This window comes from Ptychodera flava, unplaced genomic scaffold (genome assembly GCF_041260155.1).
Source record: "Ptychodera flava strain L36383 unplaced genomic scaffold, AS_Pfla_20210202 Scaffold_33__1_contigs__length_2856901_pilon, whole genome shotgun sequence".
Classification (NCBI taxonomy): domain Eukaryota; kingdom Metazoa; phylum Hemichordata; class Enteropneusta; family Ptychoderidae; genus Ptychodera; species Ptychodera flava.
In genome coordinates, this window is record NW_027248355.1 from 2725222 (window position 1) to 2751162 (window position 25941).

The window sequence follows — 25941 nt, forward strand, 5'->3', positions numbered from 1 at the left end:
ACTGTTTGAAGATAGACCCTGCGGTTATACGGAGAGATAACAGCGAGACAGAAAGATAAACACCGTCAGATGAAGCTAACATGTAAACAGGTACAGAGTTACGTGAGGGGTCAATAGGAACATGGATGTACAAAAATCTATTTTTGTACATCCATGATAGGAACAAGAAGTATATCATGTAAATGGCGCCACCAGTGTTATAGATTGACCTACATCAGAACGTCTGATCATTCTGTCACTAGGCCTAATTGCCTTTCCGATATCTGAATTTGGTCTGTGTATGTCTTACCATTAGGTATTGAACCGCAGCCTACCAGTGTGTGATGACATTTCGTGCTCATTTCACAGACGTTTAAGGGCTGGGTAGTCTGCTTAATCGATCGATCGATCGATCGTCTGGTCGATCTACCGATCGGGTACTCATTGCTCTACCCTCCATCGTAACTAAAATACAGAATACGAGTGACCCGTTCGTAGGTGTGAATTTAGAAGAAGATGGTTAAATTTATGATCCAACAATATATATACGTAAGTGTAATTTTGAATGTTTTGTGTGAGCGCACTACCAGTTAAAAATCGTGTCGAGTGAAGATTGAGTGATTCTGTTTCATCACAGACAAGGAGTAACATTTTTTCTTGTCATTGGTTTCATACCTTGTTGTATCTTAGTTGCAGTGGAGGGCAGAGCAACGAGTATACGATCGATTAATGGAGCAGACGATCGATCTATCAAGCAGACTACCCCGCCAACGAACGCCTGTATGTGGCTTGATTCCCTTAGTATATGTACAAGCGTCAAATTGAACTACTTTAACTTTTGCTCAAACTAATTTCCGTAAGTAAACCTTTAAACAATACCATTTTCGAAATCAAAAATTGAAATCAGAGGTCACCGCGCAAGATGTGGTACTACAGAAACGATTTGTAGGCCAGATAGTGTACTGGCACTTTCTTTCATAATGGGCGCCATCATCTGGACCCGATCCCGGGATCAAGTTTGCTGTAGTCTATACAGTGTGCACCTCTAGAGTGAGAGACCTAAACTTTTGCTCAAACTTTCCTCAATGAAACTTAAGACTATACTCTTACCGAAGCAACCATAAAAATCTGGGGTCACCATGCAAAACTTTGATACTATAGAGAGACAAATAGATTGACATTCAAAATGGCCGTCATACCTGTGTTACCTTTATGGGAAAATGAAATTTTCGATATTAAACTAAGACTGTGGAATTTTTTCTTTCGTTAAGAGCTTTAAAATGAGCCCCCACAATTAGTAGATCAGAAGAGAATTGACAAACTTTGAAAGCCCGAATATCTGTCCCCGAGGCGCGTTCTACCTTAATGAGCATGGCCTGAGTATGCCAGATCAACTTATAATCAGTCATCAGCAACAGAGGTCATTATTCATTGGTATAAAATCCCGAACTGTCTTTATTTAAAATGGAAATTCCGCGGAAATGTTTCTACAATGTACGTGCTCCTGGCAACAATTAACAAATTCAAAACATGAATGACGTCATCTTTCCTTCGTCTCAGTATGCAAGTCTTCTTTTTACCTCCATGGCCTAAGTAAACAAATTAAACTGATGACACAAGGTTAAATTTTAATCAAGCTAAACAATCCATACAATAATAGTTCACTTCAGGGGCGTCAGACGAGTGAACGAACTTCTTGTATACGAAGTGAGTCCGAGTACTAAGCAGGGTCAGCATTATCCTGACGGGTTCACGGTATGCGGTGGGACCGTGGGTAAACAAACGCCATGTGGCTGAACCGTTCAGAGCGAGCTCTTCCAAGAATTGTACTTCGCAATCCCGGTGTTGAACCAGTGAGAGACTCTACTGTGTCAAACGATGGTTGAAACACGGTTACTCCACAAGTGTTGAAAGCTTATTCAGGTGAGCACAGGTAACACAGGTACGCATGCTCTGCTTTTTAATTGTCTGTTTCCAATGTGGAATTGCACGCAAGTCTAATGGACGGACTAATGGAACATTATTGTGTTTACGTCCTTATTGGCCACTTGACTTTGTCAGGGCATGGTCAGGGGAAATTATAAGGTGTCGACAATTCAGAAAGTGGTAGACGAGCAACTTGAATGTCATGGCTTATGTTCGGAACAGTGTAGTATTAAACGCCATAAAATCAACTGTAGCACATGTTTAGATTTTTTAAGGTCTTTTCGTTTTACCATTCAAATCGGCAGGGTCGACCCTCAGGCCATTCCCACTCAACTAAACCATTCAGCAAATATAGCATATCGGTATCTGATTAAAATAGAGAAGTCAGATCGGTGATTTATTATGAGCATGAGCCATATATATTATAGCCCAAACATGGGACTATGTGCCCGAGGGTAGGTGACCATTTGCCCGACGTAAGGAGGGCAAATGGTCTCCTGCCCCGAGGGTACATAGTCCCTTGTTTGGGCTATAATGTTTTTATTACATGCCTCTCTTACACACATTTTTCTCTCAAAATATTTAGGTTTATTGGTAAATGATAATCAAATGCTTTTATTTCCATCTTAGACGAAAAACCGTTAAAAATGGAACGATTTTTACCATGGAATGGCGCATTGATATATTTAAACTACTGTTATGCGGTTTATCAATTTTTTCTGCAAAATTTTCCAAAAACCGGATTTCCTATGCAAAACATGAAATTTCAACATTTTTACATCAAAAAGTTTTCAAGTTGAAAATAGTTCCGGTTCACTTTCAGTCCAGTGATGACTATGCGGCCCGCGACGTCATCAACGAGTTACCATTGAATCCTATGGAGCGCGCGACGTTCGATATACGAGGCATGTAATAAATATAATGTTACCCAACCCTGGTGATATTGCTCAAATTGGTTCATGCTATAGTTCGGTACATGGTATAAAATCATAATTAGGATATAATTAAGAATAATTAGTAAGCGCCTCGAAAGTGAAAAACTTCAAATTTTGCCGAAACTTTCCTAACGGAATATTTCAACCATTCTCTGTCATAATCAAGAATAAAAAAATAAGGGGTCACCATGCAAATTTTGGTACAAGAGAAACAAATTACACATAAATTATTGTACCAATATTTGAAATTCAAAGCGGCCACCATCCCTTTGTTAACTCTATGTAAAACAAAATGCAATTTTCGATTTTCGAAAAAGTCGGTGAAAAGTTTTCTTAAATCAAGAGCTTTAATATGAACCCCCTCAAGTGGTAGATAAGAAAAGAATTGACAAAGTTTGAGAGTCCGAATATCTGTCCTCGAGGCGCATCCTATCTCAGAGCAGATGCCTTTCAAAGTATGGTCTTCGGACTCAAAATCGTTTGCCGTTGTCCGCAAGTCTGCAGACTATTTTAGCTTATTTGAAATCCACCAGCATCTTCATTTAACACGATTGGAACTAATTTGGGATAATTGGATTTTCATATTTTGCAAATTTCTTAAAAGTGTTAGGTGCCATATAGCTGAATGTTGCAATATCGCAAATTACTCATAAAAACAAGTGTGTAATATAAAAAGAAAAGCAGATGAGATAACATTTGTAGATTAAATCGACATTACTTCACCATCCAATTATCCCAAATTAGTTCCAATCGTGTTATTTGGTGAAAATCCGATTGTTGCAAAGAGTAAACAGTGGCAATAACGGCCATTTTAAATTTGAATTGAAATACCAGTAAATTTGAAAACAATATGCTTCTCTGAGCCATATTTTCAAGGTGACCAACGATATGGGAATTACGAAATTTTATCAAACGTATGCATTATACATTCGATTAAAGAGGGAAACCAACATTGAGATTGGAAGGGACTGGAATATTGAATGACAACAAATCCCACGAACGAGTGCAGTGCCTGTAACTTCGATTTGCTAACGACAAGGCTCCTAAGATAATAGTGTTACACGAACTTTCCTTCATTACTGTAGCTGTGATCAGACTCAATGATAGACTGCATTGTTATTGTTGACAAGCGAGTTCTGGTTCCGACTTGAATTCAAATGCAAACAATAGCGGTGAATTTTAGATGACGTAAGGTTAGTGCTACGGTGCCCTGTAAACTTTACCTAGCGATATACCGCTTACTTTGTGGTGAGGTATACTCACATCTGTCAGTTAATATAACGGAGTTTGTAAATGTGTAATTCTGAAGAGAGTTAAACGAGCTACGAAGTAAGTTCGATAATCCCATTCTTCTAATGCTATGCGGAGAACCATTGAAATCTACAAGCCAAGAATCATGTTGAACAATGGGATCAAAATAAACAAAAACACAAATAAACAGAGTTACTGAGTTTTCCCGCCGAGCGAGATGGCCGCTTGAACTACCTTGTTCCTTGAATGGCCTTTATTATCATGGTAAGGTAGCAACATACAGACAATGAGCACATCAATTTGAATTTGACCAGAAGCTCTCATCCAGTTGTAGAGATTTTCTGAGTATTTTCCCGCCAACCTTCATAAATCTGGCAAATCCCTTGATGCGCTCGTTGAGAGAATGGCATTTCAACATTTCCCGTCGGTCGAGGACACTCCCTTGTACGCTGCCCTCCGATAGCGCCCTCGAGCGACAGATCTTCCAGTCTACAGCCTGAGCACCTTTATTTAAAAACTAATTCTTTGAAAATACTATGAGTTTTACTAGTATTTGAAATAAATCCTAGCCCCCCCCCCTGCTTCTTTCGAAAATTTATGCCAGATTAACTGATTCGTATTATGACAATCCTTTTTACTCAAAACTGCAGACATAAATCTATTGCCTATATTCGAAATGATCCCTGAATTCTCCAATAGCAATTCTCGTTTCATTTATTGCATTATAAAATTACACACAAAAACTATTTAAATCTCTTTTCCAACCAATCTCCTGCTTCATGGCTCATTAGTTTTTCAGGGGTTTTCAGTTGCTCGCTGATATCTTTTCCAACGTACACCAATTTACCGCCTTCAACGAAGAACACTTTGTCGGGAAATGACCATACTAGATTGTCGAATGTATTCTGCATATCGTCCACTACAACAGGAATTCTGGCGCCATCTTTGGTGTTGACTGTTAGCAAATCTGGTGCCAGGTCAACAAGACGTCTGAAAATGTTAAAATATGATTGGTTGAAACGAATGCAGCCGTCACAGATGTTTTTTAAAAAAAGTGTTTAAGAGCAATGCAATTTGCCGACAGTCGTGTGTTTTTTCTCGTTTCTGAGAGCAGAAAAACGCAGGCGACGAACTTTGCATAACCAGATAAAAGTGTGGGAAAATTGTGATATTTTGCGTACTTGGCAAACATAATCCAACATTATAGGTGCAAGAGTTTGCATAAAAGAGCTGTATCACATATCTGGTAGGAAAAGATCAGCCCGAGGCGTTTCTAGCGGGGAGGTCGCATGCGTGAGCTTCTGCTACAGAGAAACGCCGGGCAAACTGACAGTTGCTTTGATGGGAGTGAAGTTTATATAATGGGCATTACAGGTTTTGGCATTATTTTCAAATCGTATAACGAGCACCTCACTTCCCGCTCTTAATTGTAAATTTGTTCAGGATGTCTCAGAATGGTTACTTTACATGTAGGGAACTGTTAATCATGTTTGCATTTCAGTTTAAGTTCATGAGGCATATTCCAAATAGTCTAGCCCTCTCTCTTATGATTGTCGTACGTTCTTGTCATTAAATAAACATAACTTGAATAAGTGGCGGCAAGATTCCTATTAGACTAAAAGAGTCATCGCTCGAGGGCGCACTCTATAACATCACACCCCCACCCCGGCGCTCTTGAGAGATGAACCTTTTAGTCTAGATACATGCATGACCACAGCTAACGGAATGACACATGAAGTATAACGATTGACCACCATAAATTTCAGGTATCAGATGGTTTGCGTGTTCTGTTATTAGGGAATATCCATAATGGATCGGTAGCCAATACCAATTCTACAGCGAGTAGATAGGGCGCAGTCTGAATTGTGACAACTTTTGCTCGATTATTGAACCAATCTTTTTGAGATTGGGGATTTGGCCGAGCGCTTTTTGTCTGTTGCATTCTCCGCTAGGTGATTGGGTGCTGTGCGTTGTGAGTTCGAGCCCGATTGAAACCATCTTATTTTTGTAACCTCCATAAATGTAATAATCTCTATAAATGTAGCATCAACCATAATTGTAATAAAGTATACCCATAAATGTAATGTCACCCATAAATGTAACAAAAACAACCATAAATGTAAAAAAAACACCAAGCATAATTGTAATAAACGGTAACCATAAATGTAATAAACAAATCACACATAAATGTCATACTTGTCAACCATAAATGTAATAAATCTATTTTGTCTTTGCAATTGAGGAATTAGCCCTTCAATATTTATCTATGTAATAAGGAAAGCAACTCCAAACATTATTTACATCTTAATTGTTTGCGTTTAGTGTGTTTTGTATATTTGAAAGTGTATTTTACGTTTCCCTATTTTGATTGGCCATGGCGAGACACAGCTATAATCTGAGTGTCAGTGCAGTCTCTACTCCAGAATGGAGGAGACTGTATAACGCTACGATCATTTAACGCAGTTTTCTCGACATTTGCCGTAGGTTACTTAATCAGTCGCCTCAAATTCATCTCCAGTGGATAAATTGTGTGGAATAATCGATAGATTGTCTGTATTTCTATGTTGTATCACTTGAAGTTTGTTGCTTCACTGGGGATGTTAGGATGTGTAATTTTGTTCTTCTGTGTTCAGGGTAGTGCTCGTATTGTTTTACTATATGGAGATACATGTTCTCGTCGACATGTTTTGTGTCTTAAGTTTTGTTATACATGTTATGAGGTTCATATTTCTCTGTTATTTGTTCTAAGTCATCTGTCATAAACTTTGTGAGGTATCACTGGTTGACGAGTTATTTTGACGCTTCCTTATTATGTAATTATCAGTGTCTTAATGCGTTTAACTTCCATTATCTAACACTTTGATCGGTACCTCGCCGTCTTCTGATAGTGTTCTCAAAGTATTCTATTCTGTGTTTCGGAAAGGAAACCTAGTTTCAGGAAAGTATGCAATAACATTACACTAGTCTTATTTAAGTTATTATTTACTCAGGGCATTGATAAATAAATTATCACATATGCAAGTTCAAGTTTATTGCATTTATGGTTGAGTTGTATTACATTTATGGTGAATTGTTTATTACATTTGTGGTTGCGGGTTGTTACATTAATGGCTGACTGTTTTATTACATCTGTGGTTGGTTCTATTACAATTGTGGTTGATATTACATTTGTGGAGACTATTACATTTATGGAGGTTTCACTACTGATGCATGTTTGCAGTCTTTCCACGATGGTCTTTGGCTGGGTTACGTTGCTGTATCTAGGGTCCCATGCTCCAGCCGTCGATGGGGTGTGCTTCCCAAATATATATTATCAAAAAATCTGCCTTCTGCTTGTATTCATCATGGACAGATTTTAGAGTTCCGCCCTCGAGAATACACTGGAACAATATAAATATAGAAAGGGGGAGGAGAAATGGGGAAGAGGAGAAAACAGCAAAACATAATGTTGTGTGTGTATGAGAGAGAGAGAGAGAGAGAGAGAGAGAGAGAGAGAGAGAGAGAGAGAGAGAGAGAGAGAGAGAGAGAGAGAGAGAGAGAGAGAGAGAGAGAGAGAGAGAATTTGACAGTCAGACAGACGCACGGACAATATATCTAATAATCTGATGCGTACGGTAAACAGCTTTATATTATGAAAATATTTTCTGGTATATTTTTCTGCAGAAAAAATACCAATTATACGTCATCATTTTCAGTAAACTGGATTTATGCATATTATCATCAAATTTAATTTGTAAAAATTCCAATACCAAAATTATCATCAGCCGTGAGGCTATACTGTTGCCATTAGTGAGGGAGTTTCAGATCATTGATAGATTGATGACACTCGGTAATAGGGGGCATGGAGCTGTCGCCGATAAAAAATACATCAAAATTATTAGATTAGTGTGTTACCTTTGTGTTAAATATTATTTTCCAAAGTGATATTTTTTAACAACTAATTCACGTTAAATAAAGTATTATCGAACAAAATGCAAAAATATCATTTTTTTGTTTTTTGTTTTTTGAAAAGGAAAAAAAAAACTATAGTGATTTGAAATTTTTTTATGTTTTTATTTGATAAAATAGCAGAATAATTTCATTTGAAATAATTTTTCTCGATATAAGAAACAATAAACAAAAATCAAAATTTAAATGCTCATCAAGTTAGCCTAAAATTTAAAAAGAAAGAAATCAAAGTTAAATGGAAAAGGGAACTAAAAATCAAAGTACAATAAAAAAATTCAAAGTAAAATGAATAAAGTCAATTAAAAGTAAAATGAAAACGAAATGAAATGCATTTCAGCTATGGCCGACAACTGTCACAGTAGACCAGCATCCTTTTCAGTTCCCATAGAACTACACGCACTCGCATAACAGCCCTCGGCCATCATGACAGACGAAAAATTTTGGAAAGAAAAAATCACAAATTTGGCGTTGGCCGACAACTGTCACAGTATACCTGCGTGCTTTCGGTTCACTCGGAGTAACAAGCACTCGAATGGCACCCCTCGGCTGCTGTGTCCCAAGGGAAAAGGGGAAAATATCAGAATGTAACCATGGCCGAGAGCTGCCGAAAATTTCTGGGTGGGTTATCATTTTCTAAGCCTACCATTGTCATGTCTGGGTAGAGTCGATGCTGCAGTTTTGAAGAGCGCCACCACAGCTCAAATTGAGACTTACCGGCATCCCTGGTCAGCTTATTGATGACGCTATGATACACAATGGTCTATCTTTGTGGATATGTAAATCCTGAAGAGACACCATTTCTCTGGTTTCCATGGAGACTAGCTTGACATCGGGCATGATGTCACCGCTCTTAACTGGTGGTCCATTCTTGTCAAGACCTCTCATAGGTTTTTGGTAGAAATTCTTGTAGCAGTCGACAACCTGTAATTAATTGTTAGAAAGTAGTTATGATAAAGTGCATGGGCAAATAAAAATAGACACAGGTTAAATATTTTCTGTCTAGCTTCATAAAATACCAAACTTACGAATCAAGAGATCCATCAACTGCAGCGTATCAACTTTCAATTTTTGACATCAATGAGGGGAAAATTAAACAACAAAGCAAGTGTCGTTCCTTTTAATGGTTGGCATTTTATTGAAAAATGTAACGTAACTCAGCATTAAGTCGTGTGTGCATTTCTTGAATAACATAAATGTCAAACGGAAACAACAATGATGCGCAATTCAAGAAATAACTTAATGAGAAAGTGCGAGTAATGCCGACGTTTTGATGATTTTCTTATATTTTTAATTTCGTATATTAAGGCCAAAAAAATTGTGTGTTTCCGGTAACCCGACCTACCCTAGTTCAAACCCCCCCGCCGACCCTAAACTTTTTTGGACCTTGAAAACAAATCCCGCGAGATTGGCTGGGAAAAGTTTTAAATCACGCGTGATTTCATGACGTCATTAAACAACAATGGCGACTGCTTGTGCAAGCGTGTTTTCCCTAACATGTGAGAAATGCGATTACGTTCAAGAAAAAAAGTAAAAAGTGTAAAAGAGGATCCCCACCTAACTATCCAAAATGTTTTTGTGTCGAGTTTGTGTTTGATTCGTTTCAAAAATGTGTTCCTACATTCTTATCTAATTGTTTATGTTAATAAAAATGTTTGTTTCGCCTCGGATATTTGTAGGGAAGTTTGGATTAGTGTGTACGGTATTGTTTTGTTTGTGTGGGGAAAGCTTATGGCGAGACGCAGCCGGACCTATGGTGTTACAAAGTTGATAGAGTGGCCCTTTGACGCTTGCGTTTCGAAACCCGAGTGTGGTTTCTCATCAGTCGCAATGTAGATTCTTTCCTTAGTTTGTGTTTGTGAAAATTTATTTTAATGCATTTTAGTGGTCTTGCTCTTCGAATAGCGAGGCAAGAATATCAGTGTTTGGGTCTCTTTGTGAGTCCGTTTAATGGTCTGGTTTGTTTGGTTTTTGTTTCTTTACTTCTGAAAAATTTTGTTTTGACTAGTGTGTCTTTTAGTTTTTTGTTTCTCTTGTAAGCAATGATTGGTGATTCTGGAATAGATTCCTTAGTGTTGAGTCCTTCTCCATTCAGCCCAATGTTTCAAAAGACTTCCCTTAAGATCTTTTGTTTTTATGTAAGGCTGTATGTTGTACTGAAGATGAGTTTGTTTGTTGCTTCTTTACGTGTACTTGTACAGTTTGTTAGTGTATTACGAATACTGTGGTTTATTTTTTCTGTTATATTCGTGATTTCATTGTTTTTTGTATTCTCTGTCGAGTAGTTTGTTTCTAAAGAAAGCGACTTTTTTAGTAAAGTCGTCATTGTTGTTACAAGTGCGAGCGTATCTAACGATTTCACCTTTGATAAAGCCATTAAATGTTGCTGTCGGGTGACACGATTCTCTATGTAGAAATTGGAATGTGTCTGTTGGTTCAGTATGTGTTTTGATGTCGAGGATATTTTCTTTGTGGTATCTTGCACCTTTGAAAACTACTACATCTAGGAATGTAATTTCTTGTGTGAGTTTCGTATGAAAACTTAAACGTTGGGTGCATTGTGTTGATTTTTGAATGAAGTTAGTTAGTTCGGTTTGTGTTCCCAGAAGGATTGCAAAGACATCATCTCTGAATCTTTTCAGAAGTGAATGTTGTTGTGGTTGTTTACGATTATTTTCTTTTCAAGTTCATGAAAAGCAATGTCTGCTAGGCATTCGATCCCATGCTGCAGCCGCGGGTTTGGGGAAATATTGCTTGTTAAATTCAAAACTGTTGTGTTTTAGAATTAGTGAGCGCATTTCTATTAAGTCTTCCGTGGGTGGTTTTTGATGCTGTAATTTGTTTGGAGCGAGGTTTGTGAGTTTAATGTTTCACTGACTAGCCGAATCGCTTCGTCGTGAATTGTGTTTGTGTACATCGACACCACGTCGAGTGTTACAAGAAATGCATGTTGGGGGACATTTGTTTTTTCTATTTCTTGTATGAAGTTTGTTGTGTCTTTTATATATGACGGTTGTTGCTGGACCAGTGGTTTTATGAAGTAATCCAGGAATTCTGAAATTCTGTTAGTGGGACTGGAGCAGCCACTAATTATTGGTCTCCCTGCAAACGTTGAGTTTTCAGGCGGCGGTTTGTGAATTTTAGGCAATAAGTACCAATGCGGGGTACGGATTTTTATGTTTTTTGGATCGAGATACTTATAAGTATCATGGTCGATGTGTTTGTTCTCGTACATTTTGTTTAATAGTTCGTGTACTTTGTTTACTGTTTGTTCTGTGTCGTCACTGTCTAGTTGTGTATAATACTGAGTGTTGCGTAATTGTCTTTCGCATTCGTGTATGTAATCTTTTGTGTTGACAATGACGATGCCTCGACCCTTGTCGAAGGGTATTAAAATTTTCCCATTTTCTTTTTTGCAGAGAAAAAAAAATTACCAAAAAATTTTTTTTTCCTACCTACCTACCCTATTTCTGAAGAGCGTGTTACAGAAAACACAATTTTTTTTTGGCCTAATATTACAAGTTCTTATTCTACTCCCAAAACATGTTGCTCTACACATTATTTAGGTTGTCAACATAGTGTCTATTGTTAAAAATGCACTGTTATTGTTACATTTGAATTCTAGTCCGGACCAGAATTCATTTGTCGACAATAACAACGCAGTTGACACAATGGTACACGCTGAGTTGAAAAGACACTGTGTATATCAACATGCCTTTTGGAGTAGAACAAGAGAGTTGAAAAGTTGACAGTTGACATTTAAAACAGATAAAGTGAAAACAAATGATGAAAAGTTAGCATTACTGACCCTTTAAGTTGATACACAAGTTTAAACGTGGGTGAGAAAATAAAGTTATTTCACTGTGAATGGAAATGTTGATAAATCGATAGAAATTAATGATTCTGTTCTTAGAAATAGCGGTGACTACTCACGGTATACAATTTGGCCAAAGTAATTACATTCTTTGTTTTGCGTCCCCACCCGCTTAGGTTTTTAAGGTTTTCATGAAAAACTTAACACACACAGTGTATTTGAATAGGAAATTTTAGGACATACCCGCTTAGCTTTTCTGAACTAAAAATTTTGTTACAATTTTTTTGCTGCAATCAAATTACATTGTGTTAATTTTCTTCTGTGTGTTTTTCAGCCGCTTAGACGCGTACCTTTTCCAATTTTGCGTGGACGCAAAACAAGAATTTAATTACTTTGGCCTTATGGTAATACGCGCCTCTAAATTGAAAGAAAAAACTTGTCCTTAAACTTTCGGCGAGGAAACTTTAAATCAATCTCTTCTGGAGAAAAAAAATAGGGATCACCGTGCAAAATTGGATAGTAAAAACAAATTACCAAACATTTACCGACATTTATAGTAAAAATGGCCGCCGTCCCTGTGTAATCACTCTGAGGCAAATAATATTGTCGATTTTCTCAATAATATGCGGACGACAGCCTTTATCATTCCATAAGCTTTCATAAAATAAGCGCCACGTACAAGTGGCAGACGAAAAGAATTTTATGAAAGTTTGAGAGCTGAATATCTGTTCCCGACACCCATTGTCACTGAAACAGTACAACACTTACTTCTAGATCATCTGGAAAGTACTCGAGCACAAGTTCATCCAGTGGTAATTTTGTCGGAATATCGGTCTGGTCTATGCCATACATCTGGAGTACTTCTGTCGTGGCTCGGCGCTGAATTTCCGCCATGTTAGCTATAACGTTGGGATTCTTCGGGTCCAGCATTTCGTCCGAGAGTTGTTGATAGGCATCTGAGTGCAATAGCGATTTGTATTTTTCGAAAGCCTCTATCATTAACTGCTTATCTTTCAGTTTATCAATAGCAGCGGCCATATTGACACAAGACGAACTGTCGAATGAAGAAGCACAATTGAAATAACGTATCGACATTGACAACTCGACAACTTGAGTTCGTCGAAGACTGAAGCTTCTTTTTGAAAGTGATGTAAACCAAGGATGTGAGTTGAATATAATAATATCAATCTTTGAAAAAATAGGAAATATTCATGTCTATTTTAGCCGGATTTTAAAAAATCAGTAACTCCCAGAAATAATTTGTTTATTGCCTTAGCTTACAATTAGTGACTTTTGCCAACACGAAATACCAACCGTAAGGAAGTTGCATTAAAGTGAGCTGTTTGATTTTTGACAACTTCAATACACTGCAGTTTTATTTTCGAGAAAACTGTTGTTATTGGTATTAATATATTACCGAACATTGTTTCCTAACTCGGATGTGTGCACTGACTTGACTGAAAAATCCGTCGTTCGAGGGCGCGCTTTATGCCCCCCCCTTTTGAGAGCGCCCTCAGACGACGGGTTCATGGGGTGCCATTCTGTCTCAACAGTTGATAACACTTGATCTACTATGTATTGTTTTTACAATTTAAGCTGTGAGTTGAAGAGCTGAAACATTTTCTTAGATGAAACTATATGAAAAAAACAACATTTTCTTGTTTTAGCTTTCAACAGAAGCTGTAAAAATCCCAATTTTGATAATGAGCACTCAACTGATCAATCAACTGATCAACTATCGGTCTAGCAGAGTTGCCCATGCTAGTTTAGTGTCATTAATTAACGTGTCGGTGGCTCTGAAACGTGTCGTGATACCCAAGCTGGTCGTTTGTTTTGTACATGCAATGAGCCCGTCTCATACATTGAGTTGCGGCACCGAAGTGAAGCCCACTGTGTGAAAAAAAGCTGTAATTATCCTCTGCGTTTTCAATAACTGACAATAAAGGAGATGTGAGTTCGACTTACCAAGACTGAATCCTGTCTGATGGCGAGGGCTTCGGTGTTGCTGGTCGGTACAGCCTATAAGTTAGTGAAACACGTACGCCACGGGACATTCTACCCGCTCCATGAAGTAGGGTTCGGCTTTAAGAAAAATAATGTTAAAATTTAAAAGCTTGCCTTTTGTTTCGATCGTAATAAACTTAATTGGCTATTAGTGAGAAAAATTCACTCCTATTTCATCCGATACACTGCTTTTTGACCGAATCAGATTTTCATTTGGCCAATCTCTCAGATAACACACCCCTGTTGTGAATGAATTAGGTGAACACGTTTATATCGGGGCTGCTTTCAAAGCAGGCGGGGCTAGTGATAAAAAGAGGGCAACCATTGGCTCTTTCTGTTGAGAGAGGGCAGTTTATTAGGGATGGACCATTAGCTCTTCGGAGGGGGGTGGTCAAAAACAGAAAAAGAAATTCAAAGCAAACAGTGAGCAAAATGAAAACAATCAGAACGGAAAAATTTGTAAATCTGTCACTTTACTAAGAAAAAAAAATAGCATATCATGACTGACCTGGGGAAAAAAATCAAGAAATTGCAATTGTAAAAAAATATTCACGATTTGATTGTGACAACCCCTCCTCTCAAGATTTTATGGCCCATCCCTTAGAGTTGTTTAGTATGAAGAGAGAAAGCAGACAGGTTTCCTGTCAGGAAAAGTGATGAGCACGAGGGAAAATGTTCATATATCATAGCAACAGAAACGTTTCAGCTTTCACTTTTCTTAGATTTCCTTTGCTTTCTTGACTTCGCTCAAACTATGCTTAGAAGATTGAATATTGCATGTAATAAAACTCGCCTCTGGCTGTATATTCTAAAAATAAGATGTTTGACTGCTGCTATAGTTACAAACGATAACGGCTGTCGTGCAATCAAACGATGAGTTATCAACTGACTTGCATCAGGCGAGGTCACGTGCGTGAGGACAAAGTCCGAACTTTATACCAATCTGAATATTTCAACGTAGGCTGTGGAAAAATTTGTTTCAAATTTGTCATGCACTGTGTTTGAAGATAGACCCTGCGATTATGCAGAGAGATAACAGCAAGAAAAAAAGATAAACACCGACAGATGAAGCTTAACATGTTAAAAGAGGTACAGAGTTGCATGAGGGGTCATTAGAACAAGAAGTATATCATGCAAATAGCGCATCGGTGTTATAGATTGACCTACATCAGAACGTCTATCATTCTGTAAATTATAGTCTTTGGTCTTATCATTTGGTTTTGAGCTGCAGCCTAACCACTGTGTGAGGACATTTCATGCTCCGTTCACAGGCGTTTATGGGCTGGGTAGTCTGCCTAATCGATCGATCGTCTGCTCGATCTGTTTATCCCGTACTCGTTGCTCTACCTTCCACCTCAACAAAATACACAATGTGAGTGCCCCCCGTTCGTAGGCTTGATTTTCGAGAAGTTGGTTAGATTTGGGCAAGTTAAAAATCGTGTCGTGTGAAGATTGTTTGCTTAATCACAGATAAAGAGATTTTTTCTAGTCAATTATTTCATACCTTGATGTATTTTAGTTGCAGTGGAAGGCAGGGCAACGAGTATGCGATCGATCAATCGAGCAGACGATCATTCGATCAAGCAGACTATCCTGCCAACGAACGATTGTATGTAGCTCAGTTCCTAAATAAAGTATATTAAGGTAGTACGACATACTTTAAGTTTTGCTCAAACTTTCCGAAAGTAAACCTTAAACAATTAATTGCCTTTTGGAATCCAGAATAAAAATCAGAGGTCGCCGCGCATGCGCAAGATGTAGTATTACAGAAACAATTTATGAGCCGTTACGTAAGGACACTTTATTTCAAAATGGCCGCCATCACTGTTTTAATGGTAGGGGACCTGATCCCCGGAGTTTGCTCTTGTTTATACGAGGAATATGGAGTTGTCAAAGCCTTTCGTTTTCCATTGAATCGTAGTTTCGTAATTAAATATTCTGAATTAGACAATCTGACGCTAGAAAAAATTAATTTACGATTTTCACAATTTTTTCCGCTACAAGCCTGCTCAAGCCTTCTCTGACTTTTGTTTTCATTGACATTTGCTGAGAATATTTTTTTCGAATATCTTCCAGAACCCCGACCCCCCACGATATCAAATGGTCCACTCCTATAATCAATCATTACCAATAGAGGTTATTCATTGGTATAAAATCACAAACTGTCTTTATTTTAGATGGAGCTCCCGCGAAAATGTTTCGACTATTTATGTGCTCGTAGAAACAATTAACCACAGTCGCCTGTTTTCTAAAATTCCGCTCTGCGCCTACGCGCCCCATAGACGTGTGTACATATGCCTGAGAATTCGAAAGCACATGTCTATTGGGCGCGTACGTAGACGCAGAGCAGAGTTTTAGAAATGATACAGGTGACTCTAAATGTGACTTGGATGAACAAAGTGCAAGAGGAATTAGGTCAATATTTGTTCCGTCTCTAAGCAAACACAATTAAACTGATCAGTTAAACTTTAATCAAAACAGACAATGATTCACTTCACCAGCGTCAGATCATAGAGTGGAGTTCCTGCATACGAGGTGAGCCAGAATACGACCTTTAACCCTCGACGCAAGGTTCGCACTCACATCCTGAGGTAAACAACGGTAGGCCTGCGGGAAAAACAGTACGTTTCGAGCGATCTCTTGTATCGTACTCTACAATCATGGTGTTGTGCCTTTAAGTGAGAGACTCCAGTCTGTCAAACGATGGTTGAAAGCTTATTCAGGTGAGCATATGTGACACAGGTACGCATGCGTTGCTTTTTTATTGTCGCCGGTTTCGAATGTGGAATTACAGCGCAAGTCTAATGGACGCCATTGTCTTTACGTCCTTATTGGCGACTTGACTTTGTCAGGGAAAATGATTAAGGTGTCGACAATTCAGAAAGTGGTAGTCGAGCAACTTGAAGGTCATGGCTTATGTCTCGGAACAGTGTAGTATTAAACGCCATAACATCAACTTTAGCTACACAGTTTTACCGTTCAAATCGACAGGGTCGACCGTTAGGCCTAAACCATTTCCCAAGCAACTAAACCATTCAGCAAGTATAGGCCTATGCCAAACTATATCTATCTAATGAAAACAAAAAAGTCAGATCGGTGATTTACACCAATTTGGGAGCAGCCAATTGCCAACCGCGCCTGTGAAAAATGCAGTATTTCCTCTGTCAAAGGACAGGCCCTTGACTTTTGTACGCCAGCCCGGAAATACCCGCCGCCGCATAATGAATTAATATAAATTTTTTAGTGCCTTGAAATTCCCAGGATAAGCTTATCTTAGACTTCATCAGGACATCTGTTTCGTGTTCTCTATATGATACTGAGATTGCTAATGGTAGTCATGGGTTTCAAGCCACACCAGGATTTTACACACTCAGTGATCGCTCATATAGTTAGTTCACTATAGCCATCTTCATGTCACGCGACTCTGTTGCTATGGCTGAAATATGGTTCAGCTATCGCTCTGTGAGTGGTATAAAATCATAATTATGACAGCACAAAGCAAATACCTTTCATGTATCCTCACTCAAAATCTTAACATCCGCGGAGCGTAAGTCTGCAACTTATTTGACTTACAGGAAACCTGTGAAGAAGCCAGCGGCATCTTGATTTTGCGAAAAATCTGATTTTTCTGGCAAAAAGAGTAAAACGCTGGCAGTAACGACCGTTTTAAATTTTAATACCGGGGAATTTGAGACAGTAGCTCCAAAATATTTCCAAGGTGACCCACGATATGGGAAATACGAAATTTTATCAAACGCGAGTATTATGCATTTATATTTGATGAAAAAGAGAAAGCAGCGTTGAGATGGGAAGAGACTTGAACATCGAATGACAACAAATCCCACGACCGAATGCAGCGCCGATAACTTCGCTTTGCTAACGACAAGGCTCCTAAGATAATATCATGACATGAACGTACCGTTTCTTTCATAATACTGTAGCCGTGACGTTGACACTTTTGCCACAGTCACCTGTGGTCGGTCTATTCCGCTCGGCGTTTATGCCCCAATAGACGTGTGCACATATGCCAGGCGTGTACACACGTCTATGTGGCATAGACGCCGAGCGGAATAGACCGACCACAGGTGACTGTGCTTTTGCCAAGTGACAGTTGTATTCTGGGAGACGAACTCGAAATCACTTCTCCAGTGAATTCTAAAGATTGCAGCAATTTATGCGTAAAATGCGTGAAACCGAGACATCACAGCTTCAAGGAAATATTTCTTTATTTGTTTGTCAATTTATTAATTCATTTTAGGTGACATAGACAATGGCTTCACCAGTCAAGAATCGTTTCATATCGCTGGCGGTGGCGGCGCTTGTGGGTGTCCTTATAGGTTTCAAATTGGCCAACAGGAACGCGTACCTGGAGACGCCAAAGAACGTCGTGTTCGTCCGAGACGAAATGCCATACGTTGTAAATATTTACAGATCGACTAAGGAAGCACGTGACCAGAATGGAAGGTAAGTTGTAAGAGGAGTTTTACGTCACACAAAAATTGTATCACTGCCAAAACTGTTATCATCATCATCACTATCATCATCGTCATCATCATCATCATCATCATCATCATCATCATCATCATTATCATCATCCCTTTGAAAATTACGCAATTGAATTCAATGTGCCCATGGAGCTTTCTTTAAGGTAGAATGCACTTCGGAACAGATATTCGGACTCTCAATTTTTTTTCAATATTGTACGAATTATTTTCATTAAGGAAAGTTTTGAGCAAAAGTTTAAGTCTTTTACTTTCGAGACGCGTGCTACCTTAAATATAGCATTACAGATTGAAACAGTCGCAGAAAAACACCACAGAGGAAAAATAAAACAGGTGGGACATCACATGTTTTTCCACAAACTCTTACCAAATGATCTGCTCCTTGTTTCGTGACATTTATTCATGATCACGTCCCAGACTTGGAAGTTGCATGCCGTTCGACGATGGAAACCGTTATTTTTCTTTATTGATTTTATAATGGGATTTTATCATGGCAATAAAGCACATTAGTGTCATTTGCAAATGAACTAAACAATTAAGATTATCTCTGATATAATAAAAATCTAGTATTTTAAGAGAAATAGTCGTCGGAACTGCGCCTGTGCGAGTTTTTTGTTATGTAAGAGAAGCATGTAATAAAAAGAGCCCCCAAAAAGACTTTGTACACCCTCGAGGCAGGAGACCAGTGTTCCCGCTAAGGCTTATTTGCGCGCTAGTTGCGCAGTGTCTCCGACTGCTCTCGCAGTGAAATTTCATGTTTTGCGCAACTTTAGTCTCAGTCATTTCAATCGGTATTAGTTTTGGAAACGATAACTCAGGGCGAAATGTGCAATCTCAGCGTAGATTTTACTTCCGCGTTTCGAGTTTAGCGCCCGTTGGCGGCGCAGTTGCCACCAACGTCCATTGTACGTTGTGACGTACCTCAATCAATTAGTATACATACGAACGGACCCACTGTGAGGTAATCAGGTGTATCTCAATTGCGCACCTTCTTGAAACCTAAAAGGGAACACTGCAGGAGACCAATGCCTACGTATACCTCACCTGCCCTCGGGCAGAGACGGGCACATAGTCGAGTTTGCCCAGTCAAATATTCTTCGAATTCATTTTAAATGTGCTCTTAATTTCTTTCGATTAAGGGAGATACATCGGAATGACAGAATTTCTCCAGCAACAGCCGAGAGAACATTCTCCAACAAATCAAGAAAAATATTCATCGACGCCGGAGCCAACGTGGCTAACACGGTGACCCTATTCAGAGAAACTTACCCGGATGGAAAAGATTACATCATCCATTCCTTCGACATTGACGAGAGATTGAATCCGTTTTTCGGATACTACGCTGGCAAGAACCATGTGTTACACTGTCCAGTTGGAGTGGCCGACAAAAATGGTGAGATTCAATTTCCTGCGCTCTCTCTCTGCGCACGACGATAGTATTATAGTAAATGTCCGGCCATTTGTTTAAGGTAGCATGCGCCTCGAAAGTGAAAGACTTAAACTTTTGCTCAAACTTTCCTACAAAAATGTTTTCAACCATTCTCTTTCAAAATCAAGAATAAAAATCGGGGTCACCTTGCAAATTGTGGAACTAGAGAAACAAAAAACCCACGATTTAACGATTTTTAAAATTCAAAATGGCCGCCATCCCTTGTTAACTCTATGGGAAAAAATAAAATTTTGGATTTTCGAAAAACTAAGACGGTGAAAGTTTTTCTTTCTCCAAGAGTTTTAAAATGAGACCCCACATGTGGTAGATCAGAAAAAAAAAAATGTAGAAGTTTGAGAGTCCGAATATCTGTCCCCGAGGCGCGTTCTACCTTAAAGGCATGGTTCAGGCCTAGGCGTCAGATTGTCTAGCTACTAGATTACAATGTCAATGGAAAACAAAAGGCTGTGACACCTTCATAATCCTCTTACAGACTAGAACAAACTCGATCCCTGGGATCGATTTCCCACCTTAATGCTGGTACCCAAATAACGTATTTGATTTTATGTATAATTTATATTTTAATACTGATATTGCATTGTTAGTTACGCAAAGCAAGGTTAAAAAACCATTGCTGTTTACACTGTAATTGTATGTAGAATTAGTTTACAGTCCAAGGCAAAGTGTTGGCAACAGTAAAATTTTAAATTTCGAAAAAGAAGACCACAGAAAAGTTTAATTTGTCGTCTTCGGAGAGTTTCGCTTCGATTTAACTTTATCCTCATTTTGTCTTCCGTGTTTCCTGGAAGTTTCGATGCATTCGTTAGTGAACGTGTCTATGTGTCTATGTGTTATCTGTAAGCGATATTATCAACATCGCAGTCTCATGTCATATCAGATTGACGATACATTTCCACCGAATAGCTGAACAATTATTAACTAATTCGGCAAAGAAAACAAAACTGCGTGTTCCCCTTCCTCAGAAAATAGAGTTTGTTCGTACTTTTTTATATGTTTTTAAATTTTGGTGTGACCTACCAGAACAGCAAAATTTGGCAAAATCATGGGTGATTTTTGAAAATGCGGAAACAAGTTTAGGATCGTATAGGGTTTTAAATAGAGTCGGACAGGTTACTGGGAACACATATGTGTTACTCATTTTGCCTTATCGCAAAGCATATAGTATATTTTAACTGCCGTAAAATAATTACCGTAAATATTAGACACGATAGTGGCAACGATAATGATCTAATTTTGATAAATAACGCTACGATCAGTATGACGCTTTCTGTAGGCGATATGATATAGTTAATTTCAATTATGACCATTTGATCATATGTACTCTGCAGAAGGAGACATCTCCAAAAGTGGTTGTGTAGTTCATCACTCAACGCGTGTATTTGTCTCATTTGTAGACAATGCAACGGCTTATTCAGAAGCCGCGTGGTATCCTGGGAAACAAACCCTAGGAATGGACGTTCAGTGGGGCGGAGGGGCGCTGTTCGTTGATGACGAGGAGAAACAGGCGACCCAAGGAGGCGGCAGACGGAGGCTATCGCATCGCAGAACGATCCCGACGGTGGATCTCTCCATGTGGATACAGAATAACACAAGAAAAGACGATTACGTCATACTGAAACTCGACGTAGAGGGCGCCGAGTACGCTGTTCTGAGGAAGATGTTGCAAGATGGTACATTCGACTGGATTGATAAGTAATATGAAGTAATATTTTTTATAATTTATTTATTTTGTTGCACTCAATCGAATTTCAAATGTTCATTTGCAAACAGGTGTCTTATTCTGAATCCGAACAGGACTAGTGAAAACATGTTGAAAAAGAATTGCGAGCTTTCAAGTTATTATCAAGAGCGACACTAATTGTCATGAGTGGCCGAAGTATATTTGAAGAATTAGCTTTGAACTTGAAGGCATTGGTGCCTGCTACAAAATCTGAGCCCGAAAGAAATTGACACGCTGCTGTGAGAATCTTTCTGCTGAATGGTTGTATAACAATGTTTTCCTAATGAGGTCACAGTCTCGTAACTAATTAGCGAAAATAAAATAGTGCATAGCATATGTTTCATGGAAATTTATTCTTTTGTCTCGTTACCTCCGATGTCACCGGCTGAAAGACACAGACTTAAAACAGGCGCAGACGACAAATTTGTGCAAGTTTCTGTCGAAAGCAGTTAATAATCTCGCGCGATGCTATTCTTTGTAACAAGGGCAGTCGATCAGCGCTACGCCAACTGTTAAAAACTTGGTTTTCATTGTGATATCAATAAAGTATCATCGAAACACGATAGGTTTAAAGAATGACGGTACTATGATAAAGTCCAAGTTTTTCCATGATTTATTGTCAAAGATTCTACGGAGAATATCACGACTGGGAACCAACTGGAGACAGTAAACTACAGAAATATTTCATCAGACGTGAAGTGACCAAAGCCGGCTTTGATGTCATCGAATGCAGGCTGAGACTAGAACTTACACAGATTTTACATCGTCAATGCAAACAAGGTATGTTAAAGTCTACTGTGGACTTAATCAATTGGTTTTTATATGTAAAGTGAGCACTTTGCCAAATGTTTCGAAACCACATCTTTCTATGGCAAGTTTTGATCAACCTATGTTATGGCTCTTTTAGGTGAAAAAGGCTTCGAAAAACTGCCTAGATACGTTGGTCGGTGAATTTTGCTTATCGCAATCAAATTCATTTAGTCTCTCTCTCTCTCTCTCTCTCTCTCTCTCTCTCTCTCTCTCTCTCTCTCTCTCACCCTTTTGCATACAACAGTATGGGCGGGCTAGTGAAAAAATGCTTTTTGCCCTGTGTGTCTGGCTGTCTAGTCATATATTTTGTAGAATATCGAAGCTACGGCGTAACTAAGGAATAGTATTTGATCAAAATGTTTGTTATCTTCAATACCAGAAAAGTTTACTTAGACCATCAGGGTTCTAAAAATAGGAAAGATTGGGACTTTTTGCAAAAGGTCGCTACATTATTACCTTTTTGACTAGACTTTACCGAGTGCTAAAGATTGTCGGCACGTTTGAAGAACAGTTGGCTAGATCAATGGAAACATTTATGTTTGGCAAGCAAATTTCACGGTGACCATATGTGGACTGACTGCTATTGAGCCGCTTTCACAAAAAGTGGTGCAAACTATTAACCTGAAATAACTTTTCGTCTGGTCTTTTAATCAGTTTCCCGCCAATATCCCCGGAGCGGTCGGCAAGCTTCTGAAAAGTTGCAGACGACAGGGTCACAAGTCCATGGTAACTATAGTGATTGAAGTCGGCATGAACGCAAAGATGGCACGAAAGCTAATCAAGACGATAGAAGCCTACCCTGTAGACGTACCTTTGGCTTTGTTCGTTTACGGCGACTTTGTTGAAGATTTCCCGATTTGGTCCGCGAGTGGAGTGAACGGTACATCATCGGCATCCAGGCAGACTCTCCTCTTCCCGAGGGACACTGGGAGTTGCAATACGAAACAGCACTGCGCATGTCTTTGGTCAGTGCAGAAAGGAGATTGGTCGAGATAGGAATAGAAGCGCACTATGTACTGCCACCAGCGGTCAACAGACTGATTTCCAGACTTGCGTGGAAACGGACACTACGTTTGATCCAACCTACAGTGACATTCCCGCCAAAAGGTACACCGATTTATTTTCAAAATAATCCACTTTCATATCGTCTTTTATCTTGTCGTTTTTCCCGAAATTTATTATAAGAAAAAGTAATGACCTCTGGAACATCCCAAAATATTTCATTTCCGAACTATGATAATTATTACATCCGAGTCTTTGTCAAAAAATAAGACTTCCCCGAGCCCTGTTTGTTATTATGAAAGAGAAAGGTAACAAATTTATTGAAGATTTTCTCTAATACGAAGTCCACATTTCTGGAACTTCTGCCATGCCTCGAAACTAAAATTTCTAAAGCATTTGCTCACAGTTTGCCCGAGTGATTTTTTTATCATTATAAAATCTTGACATTTAGTTTATGCTAAAAATTCCCATTTTTATGTTTATTGCAGCCAGTAGCAATTTCAACTGGAAGGAGTACCACACCATACGAGACGTTGAGAAAGTACCAAAGGCACTGCGTTGGATCCACAATGGACTTAATGATAATGGAGGAATCATCAGCCTGCAGTCTGACTTCCCAGACAATTACATAGTCTCTGTTTCATGTTGGATTATCTGTTTGAAACATCGGATTACGCCATGGCGGATCTCGCGGAATGTATAAGATGAATTACAGGGTTTCCCTATCATAAAGGGGTTACTTATATGTTATTGCCTGAATACATGGGTTTATGTGCCGAGAGCAGGTGACAATTTGCCCGACGTCAGGAGGGCAAATTGTCTCCTGCTGCGAGGGCACATAAACCCATGTATTCAGGCAATAATATTTTTGTTACATGCCTCTTCACAGTTAATGCTATATGACATTTAGCTACATACAGGGGTTTTTCAAACAATTTTACCATTATTGACTAGCATCAAACAGATTTTAACGAAAGTTAAAATAGCAGTGCGCGCATGGTATTTTTACATCTAGCGTTAAGCGTCTACTTTGACGTCGAAAGGCTTCACTGGACCGGGTAACCATGGAAAACCGTCAGTACATCGTTCACCGGCCCGCTAACATCCCGGATGTTCGTATTCAAATCAATGCACTGATTGCACTCACATCGAGGCATGTAATAAAATATGACTGAGTGTAAAAGATCGACAGAGAGGCGATTTGATGAACCAAAGGCGTAAATACTGTAAATTATTCTGTTGAACTTGCAGACCTCATATCCAATTTTAGGTTAAGCGAGTGTTTTGTATTTTATATATGTGAGAATAACAATTTTTTTCCGCTGTTGTGCTCTTCAGACTTTCCGAATTCTGTATGGCCATCTCTAGTGTCATTTGCTTTTAATATTTGAAATTGCAAATTCGAACATTTTATAACTTTTTCAACAATACAGATACTACTGCATCACTTACAAGTATCTAAAAACTGGAAACTGACCTGTATATCACACAAAATATATCGTACTTCGAGAATTTAGTCTACGATATCAGGTCCTTGTGACGATATCAATTGCAGCCAATGACAGATTTTCCTCAGGATGTCGACACACAAAAAAGTTCACTGCCATAGAGTTGCTGACCTTCCATATGTATACATGGCTGGCAACCCTTCTTTACCATATATGGATGTATGCACATTGGAGCTGACAGAGTGCCTTTACCATATATGGATGTATGCAAATTTGAGATGATAGAGTGGCTTTAAATGGCAAATGGCAAATTTGAATGTGAAATTAGCATATATCCTGCACTGTCTGGCAGTTTTATTGGTTCACAAAGAAAAGTATATTTAAACAATAAGTGATGGGTATGCCACAAGATTTTGACAAGTTCACCAAATACATTATGTGTAAAACGAAAGTGAACACATGCCTGGCATGATTTGGTCAAAACTCTATGGTATAAACATTGTTGAGGTGATTTTTTGCCCTCATATCATAACAGTATGTAGAAATCTCAGGCATGCAACATTCAGAAAGGAACTTTTCTCCAGATGAGAGCTCATGCATGTTCCAACAATGCTATAATGCTATATTGCAAATATAGCAGTTATTTTCTGTTTCTACCAATCAGATCGCTGTATTTACACATCAGTACACTGGTATGATACAATAATGCATATACACCTCTGAGATGATGATATATATTCAGGTTCCCTGGCCTGTTTCTTTGTACAGTACGCCGTCTACAGTGTATGCATTCTCAGAGTGTTGTAACGCAAACAAAGTCTACATCATTAATAATGTTCCCAAAGAAATTACTCACCAATTACATTTGTCCGATAAAGCTGGTGTATGACAGCTGTAGAAAGAGCACATACACAAGGACCCTGTAGCAACCTTGGCGCTGCCAGTGCCAGTGGTAGAAACGGTGCAGGGAACCATGTCACAAATATGGTCACTTATATGCCAGTCAAGATTAAAAGTCCCCAGTCACTTTGGTTTGTTAGGGTAGTATGCCCCTTGAAAGTGAAAGACTTAAACTTTTGCTCCGACTTTCCGAATGAAACTTTCAACCATTTTCTTACCAAGTCAAAATCGGGGTCACTCTAAAAAGTTTTAAAT

The 25941-nt window shown here is 38.7% G+C and overlaps 2 protein-coding genes across 5 annotated transcripts; one reads left to right on the forward strand and one right to left on the reverse strand.

Moving 5' to 3' along the window:
- The first annotated feature begins 1735 nt into the window (after window positions 1-1735).
- Window positions 1736-24079, forward strand: LOC139127610 (uncharacterized). Of its 4 annotated transcripts, XM_070693525.1 has the most exons (8): window positions 1736-1902; window positions 12868-13013; window positions 18113-18318; window positions 19496-19749; window positions 21201-21498; window positions 22152-22306; window positions 22991-23443; window positions 23827-24079. In XM_070693525.1, the coding sequence occupies exons 3-7, from the start codon at window positions 18125-18127 to the stop codon at window positions 23077-23079; spliced, it is 990 nt and encodes a 329-aa protein (XP_070549626.1). In that variant the 5' UTR covers window positions 1736-1902; window positions 12868-13013; window positions 18113-18124; the 3' UTR covers window positions 23080-23443; window positions 23827-24079. The 4 variants fall into 4 exon arrangements, with proteins under 4 accessions (XP_070549626.1, XP_070549625.1, XP_070549624.1 ...); XM_070693524.1 differs by lacking the exon at window positions 12868-13013 and having other exon boundaries at window positions 1737-1902; XM_070693523.1 differs by lacking the exons at window positions 1736-1902; window positions 12868-13013 and adding an exon at window positions 16356-16596.
- LOC139127611 (uncharacterized) lies at window positions 7296-13849 on the reverse strand. The gene is made up of 4 exons (XM_070693526.1): window positions 13816-13849; window positions 12619-12904; window positions 8754-8960; window positions 7296-7471 (listed from the first exon to the last, which is right to left on the reverse strand). The coding sequence occupies exons 2-3, from the start codon at window positions 12886-12888 to the stop codon at window positions 8766-8768; spliced, it is 465 nt and encodes a 154-aa protein (XP_070549627.1). The 5' UTR covers window positions 12889-12904; window positions 13816-13849; the 3' UTR covers window positions 7296-7471; window positions 8754-8765.
- Window positions 24080-25941: the final 1862 nt, after the last annotated feature.